Consider the following 10,641-nt stretch of genomic DNA (forward strand, 5'->3'; position numbering starts at 1 on the left):
CTTTGGTGATAAATCGGCTAATGGTTCTGTGACATCCTGAGATAAAGCTGTAAAGCTTTATGGAATTCCCTTTATTCTCCAAGACAAACATCTTCATGCTTAAATGCAAGGGGATCAAAATTTTAGACGTTCTTAGCATCTTTCCATGTCATGCTGATGGTTGAAATGCCTCCAAAATCAAGTGACTTAAGTGAACACTATAGTGTGAATCAACAGTAGAGAAGGCTTGAAAAAAGACATTAAATTTTCCACAGTCTAAATGCTTAAGAAAAGCAGTTTTGGGAAAATCGTGGATGTCATGTCATTTACAGCAAACAGTAAATCCTTTATGCTTCTGTACAAAGACACTTGATTCAAAATTTGTTGCACAGAAATTTTCACCAATTTGACACTATTTCCTATATTAAAGTAATCTCATGAGATTGTATTGACTGTAAAAACATTTGTGGAGTGAGTGAGGAAAAGAATTCGACAAGAAAAGGTACTTTTTAAGAATTGTAAGAGAATAAAAAGTAGATTTTTTTTTTTTAGCTCAAAATCCATATTGGAAGCAGTGCCTCCGCTGCCATCATGAGATATATGTGTCCACTAATTTGTCTTTTTAATTTTATCCTCAAAATCGCTGTGTTTTATATATTTCCTGTTCAATTTCAATTTTTGCCGCACGGCAGTTTGAACTGATTTCAATTTTTAAATGTTTATCAAATTATTTGCATTCTTGATTCTGTCTGCTAGTGGACCTATGAAAAAGTCATTAACTTTTTAACTGAGGTAAGGATGAAAAAAAAACTGATACAACTAGGGTCCCATTTTATTTTTCACTTGGGGCCCTAAAACTGCTGAGTCTGCCACATTTACAGCATATAGCTACCTCTTTTTGACAGATCATTCGTTTAAATGTCATTATTTTATTTTGTTTTTTGTTCCACTGTTCGAAGAATTTGATTTTTAGTCAGTTACATAATCATGTGTGTGAATAGACAAGTTATTGTTCTTCTATTGTCAGACTTCTTGTCCAAATACTTTTTTAGTTTCACTCTTATTCTCCATTTTAAGTTGTTGACTTTGGAAAAAGCAATATTTCTCATGTAAAATCAATTCAAGTTCTGCAAAAAGAAATGTGTTCATTTGATGACCAGCAGGGGGCAGTGTGAAATCAGACATCTCACAACTGAAAGGCTTTCAACTGTATTTTATTTCCTTAAAAAGATTTTTGTCCCCATGTCAGTAAAAACTTCTATTCTGCAAAAATGACAAACTCTTAACATTCATTGTTTAGTTGAACTTGTATATCTGATTATAAACCACTAGAAAACTACAGTTTATGCACAATTTAGGGTTTTGTAGCCATCAAAACAAACAATCTTTACGGGAAAAAAAATATCCAATCAATTCACAGCTTAAACTAGCAGTCAGTTCATTTCTTGTCACCTTTTTTCATTAACATACCCATCTTTCAATTTACAGCTCAGTGACCTTTCTTGACCATCCTTTAGTAATATCCACAGGCTGTGAGGATTAAAACTGTGATTCGTAACATGTTATTACAGATATGGAGCAAAAAACCCAACTGTTCATGAATGAGGCCTGTGTCTATTAACTTCCCTTCACTGAAACGTTCATTTCTTGTGCCTTATTTACAGTCATTCAACTTCCTGTTACATCCAAAATACGATTTAAGCAAATAAAATACACATCCTTCATCTGTATCATATATTTAATAACAAAAATGTACACGTATTTGCAGCATTCACACTGTAATTAGAAAGACCATGTGAAACTAAAAAGCAACTGGAAGTGGAAATATTAAGTGACAAGCCGGTTATAGCTTTAGTGACAGCTAAGTCACTTGTCAAATGTGACTCGTGTGAGAAAATAGCGTTTTGCTGTAGCTATTATGAGCGTAGGTATTTGAGTCAACCTTAATAACCCCACCCTTTAAAAAATCTTGGCTTAACTCAAGATCCAAACTTATCTGAGGTGCTTGGAAACGTCCATTTTGTTCTCACCTACAGACATGCAGACAAACTTGCTATGATCGTCTCATGAAATGCAAGAACATGTAAAACAAGCATTGCTACTGTGCTTAGTCAAAGATGTCCAGGTTACTGTCAAAATAACACATCTTCAAACATAAAATTTAAAGGTTAATTGGAGGCCATTTAGTTGGTGTCTCTACTAGTAATATGTACCTGTGCTATTGATTCTGCAAACAATTTTTGCTCAAACTTAATTTTTTCTTATGTATAAATGAGAAATTCATAAATACTCTTACATTTTAGGTGTGTAACTTTAACAATACCCACCTTTACCTTTTTAGCAATGGATTATTGTTATTAATATGCTTTCTGTCACTCAGATTGCCCCTGGCCTCCAGACACGGGGTTGTACGCCTCCCTTGGTGGCAACAAAATGAGGTTTTGGTGCCTGAACTGGGTTGGGCTTGAGTGGAGGTAAAGATGCAAGGATGCTGAGTTCAGGAGCGCTCTGAAACTGCTTTGCTGTCCGGAGTCCGGTGGTGTGTGACATTGGGGTATAGGGTGTGGGGACTGCGGGGGGTAGAGGGTGGGAAATGGGCGTAGAAGAGAATTTGGGGAGGCTTGGCAGCTTTGCCGATTGGGATTGAGATGAGAGTATGTTTGGAGGGTTGATGGCTTCTGGAGTTGGAGTGTAAGACGGTGGAGGTGGGGATGTCATGCCAGAATGACTCAGACGTTCCCCCAGGGTTGTAGCTGAGCGAGGTGCAATGACTTTTGGTGCCAGGGTGGGAGCTGACATGGGCGTCGGTGTGGAGAATCGCTTGATTTCATAGACGCGGGCTGTTTTGACAGGAATCTGCCGAGGCGTAGTTAACGAACTTCCCACCATTGTCGAGTAGTTACCTTGCTGGGCCTGATAGGAAGGCATAGCGGATAGATTACTAACACTGCCTCCATAGTTGAACATGGCAGAGTTGAGCTGATAGGGCTGCCGTCGCATAAAATCCAGAGCCTTGATCCCCTCTCTTTGGGAGCCACCTTTCCCCTTGTTTTCTGACTTGTTTGTGTCTCTCTGAGGCCCTGTTGGGATCGAGGGGGCCATGAGTGGGTTGTACCCAATAGGTGGAGGTGCTCGTACATTTGGGGAGTATTTCCATTGAGACGGAAGTGAGGTACCATCATAGGCTTGTTGCGTGTTTTCAAAGCCCACATTTTGCTGGGAAAGGATCTCAGGTGGTGTGTCGACCACATACATTCCCATGCGGCTTTGCCTTTTGGCAAACAACTGGGCCCCCTTCCCACCTGCTTGAAGAGTCTGTGGGGTCTCGTGGATTACCCGAGGTTTTGGTGCAACTGGAGGGGGCATCCTTCCTGCGCCGGCCTCCCCACTCTCCTCTTCCTCACCATCGTAGTATTCTTCAGTGTACTCCTGACCATGCTTATATCTGCTGGATCTGTCATCCAGGTTTTGCACCATCGACAACAGCTCTGGATTGGGGGAGTTCTTTTTGACATCAGGTATGTTGAACATAGGTTTGGGTTTTCCACTACGCCGACGAGCCTCCAGTAAGATACCAGTGCGTCCACCGGGTGTAGCCGAAGCTACCGCTTCAGGCTGGGAGGCCACAGGCATTTGAGGCACTGAAGGTGCACTGAACTGTGGTGGTGACTGAGCTACCGGCACTTGAATTACAGGTTCTGGAACAGTTGGATTAGTTGATCCAGGAATTTGTGGAAAAGTATGAACGGGGATTGGACCCATTGTTGCTTGGGGAGCTGCTGGCGCAGATACTGGATTCACAATGGAAAATTGAGCCTTTTGAACACCAGTGACAGTTGGAGAAGGCTGCATTTTGTCTGCAAATGTAGAAAGGGCTGGAGGATGTGAGGTAACCAGAACCTCTGGTGGTTGGACCATAGAGCTCTGAGGGACAGAGTATGGCATTGTGAGCATGGCTGATGGATCAGGGGGTTGATAAAAACTAACTGATGGAGCATTAACGGGTGGCTCTGGGACAGAGGAGACTTGCAGTGGTGCAACGGCTGCTGATGCAGGACGCTGGGACCTTTTTGTGACTGGAGGTCGGAAGGTTACAGGGGCTGTTGCAGCTCGAATGCTGATAAAACCAGGTGTGAAAGGGCGAGCCGTTCGGTTTAGAACGTTACTCACAGGTTGTTCAGGTTGAGGTGTTTCAGTAGGTGGTGCAGGACTTGCCAGAAATGTCACAGAGGCATTGACTGGTTTGGGTGCCACGGGCGGAGGTGACATTACCATACTTACTGTGCTAACTGCTGTGTAGGATAGGTCCCCGTTAATCATCCCATGTCCTTCACCAGCCATTGGAACTTGACTTTGAGATAGCGTTGGCTGTGTGGATGTTGGGCCAGGTGGCAGAACTTGCTGAAACTGAGGGTTTGGTGGAACTTGGATCTGCATTCCTTGATGTACTTGATACATCCGAGATTGCTCCTGTGCTTGAGTTTGTGGAGGAGGTTGAGCTGCCTCCACTTTTTTGGTATGCTCAGCTACCCTTTTTCTCTGCTGCTCAAACAACTGTGCACCCTTGCCTGCAGTGTCACTTAAACCAGGACTTGTAGCATCCCCTACTTCATTCTCACGTCCTTCTGTGCCTGCTGTAGCTCTTTTCTCCAGCTTATCCAAGTAATCGCTATCCCAAGTTGGGTCTGGAACAGCCGAGAAGCCTTCTTCATCAAACTCTGATTCACTTCCCTGAAAAACTCCATCCTCCTCTTGTGAGTCCTGACACTTGTCCTCATCAACACTGCCAAAGCTAGTTAGGGTGTACTTCTTAGAGCGTTGTCTTCTTTTCTTGAACATAAGCACCCCCTTGGAATGAGGGTTTGGGGCATCTGTGAGTAGAGATGCAATAGTTCGGCACTTGCTTTTAGCCTCCTTTACGTGTTTGTCTTGAAGTGTGTCCCCTCGGTTCAGTTCTGTGGACAGTGAAAGTTGTAGAAATTATTCCTGAGTATAACACAAGTAGGGTCGGCACTTCTTACACAATAAGGGTGGTTTTACAACCTGAGAGTTTAATCAAAGAAATCACATTGACGCAAATGTTTAAAAATCCCTGTTTTACTTTAAATACATCAAACATAATTTTTATTTTGTTACAGTTTCATTATTAATATAAGAATTGTATGTCTTTATCATCCATAAAAAAATGCCAATTGATGGGAGTTGTTAATGTTCATGATCAAGTCCTAGAGTAGTAGTTTGTAAATTAGGCCGAATGCAAATTCTTCCTCTGTCCCTCCGCCTTCTCCATACCCCTCCAATTGTAGGAGCGTTTGAAGCGGTAGTCATTTCCAAACTTGTTTCTTAAGGCGGAGATAACCAGTGTCTTCAAATTGAGACGTCACTCCCACTCAATGATGTCAACAATAGTTGCCGGTCATCTACGTTAGCTAAGAGCTGCTAGCACTCGGAAATACATAGGAACATTGGTTTTATAACTTTAAAAAGATCGTGCTGAAAATAAAAGTCATAACTTACATTTAAAAGTAAACTTCTGAGCCTCAGACCACACCCACATGAAGAAATGGAGGGCTCTGCATCCCTCAGCGGTTAGGGTTAGTCCTTAAAAAAACTATTTTGAACATCCCTACACATTCAAATGCCCCTACAATCGGAGGGTTAGGGTAGAGTCGGAGGGGTAGGGAGAGAATTCAGATTCTGCCAATAATTCTGAAATCTAGTGCCCTAGAAATTTCCAAGAAGTCAGTGCAGATTGATTCTCACTGGTTTGGAGAATATAGACCACAATGCATTGCGTTTGAACAACTTTTTAAAAAAAACAAAAAAAAGGTCTTCAAATGTAATTTTTTAATAAATCATGAATGTTTTCATCATCAAAACACAATGGAGTCATAAATAGACACCATAAAATCCTTGTATTGATCAGATTTTCACTTTGTGAAATTAGTGACGTCATACTTGTCGTTTCAAAAAAAAGTAGAGACCATGGTGTCTGAATTGCTTTTATAACTCAGGGCACTAGATAGTGTTGCACTATGTAGTTTTTTAGTTGGTAGGGAGTAGGGAGTGGATTTGGAGATACCCACTATTTTTTTGTCTTCAGCCTTACTCTCCATGGTCATTTCCCTGTTGTCTTTAAAGTTTGCCAAAATTATTTTTTTCATATAAAATGGTGCCAAAACATGCCTTTTTTAACAATGTTGTTGTTGTCACAACAATCCTTAACTCCCTTTAATAATTTTTGTGACAAACCATTAGTGCAGAATCTTTATAACTCGTTTCCCCAAGAAGATAAAAAGGCATATTTATCTTTAGCATAAGACTAACTCAAGGTATAGGGAGTGTTAAAAAACAAATCATATGATTTAGAAAGAAGGGAAATTTTTTTTTTTCATTTGGTTCCGAGTGCAGTTTGACAGTATAGTACTGCATTTATGCTTTACTGTTTGACTCCATTCCTCACTGATCAGTGACAGCATTATCTCTATGAACATCTACAGACCATAACGTAATACTCTTTAAGTACCAGTAGATGTTTCCAATCCCTGGAAGCATTGTCGAAAATTTAGTAGGAAATTTATTCAGAAATTGAAAGTACAATGAGTTTGTTGATTACATTTTGGAAGCTACATTTAGAAAGCTTTTAGTTAGTTGTATTTATAAAATTTTTCAGGAAAGTTTCTTGTATTCTATGTTTTGTGCCATTTATTTCTCTTATGGTCCATGGGCATAGGTGTGCAAGGCGGCTGCCTAGGTCGCCATCTGCTGGAGGGGGCACCAAATTGCAATGATTTTTTTTTTTTTTTTTAGTTTAACACACAACTCATTTCGTGTAAAAGATATTTAAAATGGTAATAATTCAAACCATGAATAAAATAACTCAAAAGACTCATCTCAAAAAATAAAAAATAACTAAAAAAATCACATTTCGCCAGGGGCGCTATGCAGCCCTGCTTATGGTTATAGTGCAGCTAAAATATTTTACATTTGTGTTTTACCCTTTAACTACCCAAAAAAGAAAAAAATTATCAAAAAACGTTTTTCTTGCTCCATATTCCCAATAAAGGGACATAAAAGTTTTTTAAAAAGAAAATTTGAAGTGATATTTTTTAAATACACAAGGGTTCTGTAAAAGTTACTATCTGGTGGGCACCAGTTACTATCCAGACATTTTTTTTATTTCAATTTTTAGAAACAAAAAAATTCTGATTAGTAACTAAAATAAATTGAAGTAAAAAAAAATATATGGTTACAATTTGGTGTGCACCAGTTAGTAACCAGAAAAAATATTTATTTTTACTTAATTTTTTGGAAAAAAAAGTTTTTTACTTCTATCTTTTTGATTAAATGTCCCTTTAGGGCCTCAGTACCTTGAGGATATTACACACAATCAATATGTTTAAAAACACTTTTTCTAAATCTGCCCACCATTCGGTTGAGCAGGCAGTTGAGGGGTTAAAACCACTAAGTTAAGTGAAAATGTGCATCAATTATCTCTGTCTATTTAGGCTCAAGTTGTGTTCCACACTGTCCTTTTGCAGGAACCAGATGATACTTACTTGCTTGTTTAGCTTTTTCCATGTATGTTGTTGTGAGCTCCTCGTCAATGGGTTTATCCACAGGACCCACCATGGGCACAAGCTGGTTGCGGGAGCCAAGCAATAGAGCTTCCTTTGCTTTCTCAGGGGATACCAGCGGCACGTTGGCCCGCTCTAAAAAACCACTGTCTTCTTCTTGTGCTGCATCTCGTGGCCCCTGGTCATCCGCCGAGGAGATGATGGAGGAAGTCTCGGTCGATGTCTGCGAGGACCACATTCCTGGGCCAGGAGGTTTGTAAATCACCTCCTTTCTTGCAACCCCTGGTAGACACCCTCCTCCTTCCCCGTTTCTATCTAACAGGCGTGGAAAGACCTGCGCATCGGGAGCGCTGTCATAGCCGCTCATCTCGGATGTCTCCCCACCTTCAGGAGATGCGCGTCCTGCTGGTTTTCCAGGATTGGAGTTGCTGGGACTCCTTCTCTTCTGCCGGCGCTGCCTCTCATAACCGGCCACGTCTGCATCGCTGTCTGTCTCTCCGTAATAGGCCTCGCTCCCTGGTGGGGATGTCAAGCCGCTGGTCAGGGAGGAGCGACTGCGGTGGACCTCGCGGACAGGAGCGTGGTGAGTTTGGGTCGGTGATATTGCCTTCAGGGCAGCTCGATACTCCTTGTCGATGCGAGGAGATGGTGCTCGGGCAACGAGCACCACAGACTGAAAAGCAGCAGGTGCCCTGAAGAAAGTTTAGGAATTTTAATTTTTAAATCAGTCAGTCTCTCAAGCAGCAAAACAAAGAGCAATATCTAAAAAATGTTATTGATTCTGACCTTTTAACTCGGATATTTAATATCCCAGGAGAGCTGTCTATGAGGTTCATGGCCTGGGCGTGGGATAGCAATCCACACGGCTGATCGTTGATGGACACCAGCTCGTCAGCCTCCCGCAGTCCAGCCCTGCATGCTTTGCTGCGTTTTCGGACCTTAAAAGAAAAACATTTTTTAAGTTTTGGTAGGTTATATATATATAAAAAAATTTAAAAAATCCACTTTTGACTGACAATTATGCTTAATTTAAGTACTTAAGGAAAAATATATTTTTATTCTTTGACATGTTTAATGTTTTTAGGAATTTATTCTGCAAGTTTAGTGATTCAAAATTAGAATTTCATCACATTCACTATAGCATTAAAAAAGCAGCAATTTAGATCCAGACCTTTGGGATTTGTTTTGGGCAATGAAAATTAGACCAGCTGCCAAGTCTTTATAATAATGATTTGATCTTGTGTACATTTCATATTCCAGCTCAAATATTCCAAAACAAGCCTGCAGACATTTTATATTGGTAATTTCAAGGGCCAGGTATTGATAAACATTTCCAGAATTGATCCGATTTGATATACCAGAGCCTGGATTGATTCAATTCCATTTTTTTAATTGAAATTTTAATTCTTTCAATTCACTGAATTCAATTCGATTTCGAGTTTAAAGGTTTTGCATGAAACTACAATATATGTCAGCGTTAAGAACTTGCATGAGTTGCCTTTACTAGTCATCCTTTCAGCTATTCTGGTTTGCCTGTAATGAAACCCCTCGTCCCCATTTAACTAGGCCTTTTGAAAGAGGTCCTGTGGCTGCTTGTGGCACAGGATGTCAAGCTATGTGTTCAGTCAGTCACAAATCAAAACAGTTATAATGTCTTTACGTGACTGCTCACATACAACACATGAAGGGAATAAATCACTCGAGTCACATGAATAAACGTAAAACAATCGCTTGAGAGCTTAGGCAGAAAGCTGTCCTTCCGACACCACACAACTGCTCATTTAGTTAGAAATTACTTAATTTAACTAAGGGATGAAGATAGTAAATGTGATCAGTGGCATACACCTCATCATCAATCAAAAGTAATCTAATAAATATGTTTGTTCAGTCAGTCTACCTGTCAGATAATGATTAGTTATCATTTTATGACAGATATTAAACCCATTAACTTCCCATTCAGTCTTTTTTTTAAACATAATTTTAAATTAATTAATTTGATATATTTCCCCCTCAAATAATTGATTTTTTTTTTTCTTGGTTTTTTTTTTGTTAAAGAGTTAAAAAGTTTTACATTATACCGATACTCTCCATTCTTTGATCATTCATACCCACTTTTTCCTGCTCTGGGCCACAGAGGTCGTAGAGTTCATCCTAGCTGCTTCAGACTGGACATACGTACAGAGAGCTTCCCACTGAGAGGGGGGACCCAAAATCTCCAATTAACCTCTCAGGCATTTCTTTTGGGAATGCGGGAGGACGCCGGAGTTTACATGTGTGCACAGCCCCCCGTGCATCCTTTAAACTCCGGAGAAATACACTAACCAGAATTCAACAATGAATTATGCACCGCATTGTTATGCAGGTTATCTTTTGACTTATTTTAGAAAAAAAGTAGCAAAACAAATGTCCCATTTTTACAGAATTTGTGATTTCAAAACAAGTATTTATTTTTATTTTTTTTACTGTGAAATCATCTTGCATAAACATTTAAAAGTAACCTTAATGTAAGCCACCACACAGTTTTGACATTAAAACAATTAAATAAATAAAAACAAGTCTGAAAAAATATTATTTTTTTAAACAAATCGAGCTTTATTTCATAAAGGCTGTATTATTTTTTTCTAATGAATGAATCAATTTTCTTTTAAAATAATTTTTGCTTTTTTTTACTGTGAAATCGTCTCACTTAATCATATGAAAGTAATCCTAATGTGAGCTAGCAAACAGGTTTGTTTGAACATATAAAGAAAGAATTCTGCATTTTAAAGCTAAAGTAAATAAATAAAAACAGGTCTAAGAAATATTGCTATTTGAAGCAAATCAAAGTTTATTTTGAAAATGAAGTATTACTTAGTTTGAAGTAATTTTTGCTTTTTTTTACTTTGAAATCATTAATTACAGGAAAGTAAGTAAGTGAGCTAGCAAACTGGTTTGTTTGGACGTGTAAAAAAAGCTGCATTGTAAAGCTTGAATTAAATAAGTAAACAAATAAAGAAAAGAATAAAACAGGTCTGAAAAAATATTATTTTTTGAAACAAATCAAGCTTTATTTAAAAATGCAGTTTTATTTTTTTCTAATGAGTGA

The 10,641-nt window shown here is 39.1% G+C and overlaps 2 protein-coding genes across 2 annotated transcripts in view; one reads left to right on the top strand and one right to left on the bottom strand.

The window, feature by feature from the left end:
* Window positions 1-2,296: 2,296 nt before the first annotated feature.
* synpo2la (synaptopodin 2-like a) overlaps window positions 2,297-10,641 on the bottom strand; it is an 11,258-nt gene continuing 2,913 nt past the window's right edge. The window contains exons 2-4 of the mRNA XM_024297125.2: window positions 8,343-8,494; window positions 7,539-8,248; window positions 2,297-4,934 (exon numbers count right to left, since the gene is read on the bottom strand). Of these exons, the coding sequence (XP_024152893.1) occupies window positions 2,356-4,934; window positions 7,539-8,248; window positions 8,343-8,494 (3,441 nt within the window). The 3' untranslated portion in view covers window positions 2,297-2,355. The remainder of the gene's footprint in view (window positions 4,935-7,538; window positions 8,249-8,342; window positions 8,495-10,641) is intronic.
* si:dkey-174i8.1 (arylsulfatase I) overlaps window positions 8,004-10,641 on the top strand; it is a 20,373-nt gene continuing 17,735 nt past the window's right edge. The window contains exon 1 of the mRNA XM_024297127.2: window positions 8,004-8,139. The gene's annotated coding sequence lies outside the window, so the exon portion shown is untranslated. The remainder of the gene's footprint in view (window positions 8,140-10,641) is intronic.

The sequence above is a fragment of the Oryzias melastigma genome, linkage group LG15 (genome assembly GCF_002922805.2).
Source record: "Oryzias melastigma strain HK-1 linkage group LG15, ASM292280v2, whole genome shotgun sequence".
Lineage (NCBI taxonomy): Eukaryota > Metazoa > Chordata > Actinopteri > Beloniformes > Adrianichthyidae > Oryzias > Oryzias melastigma.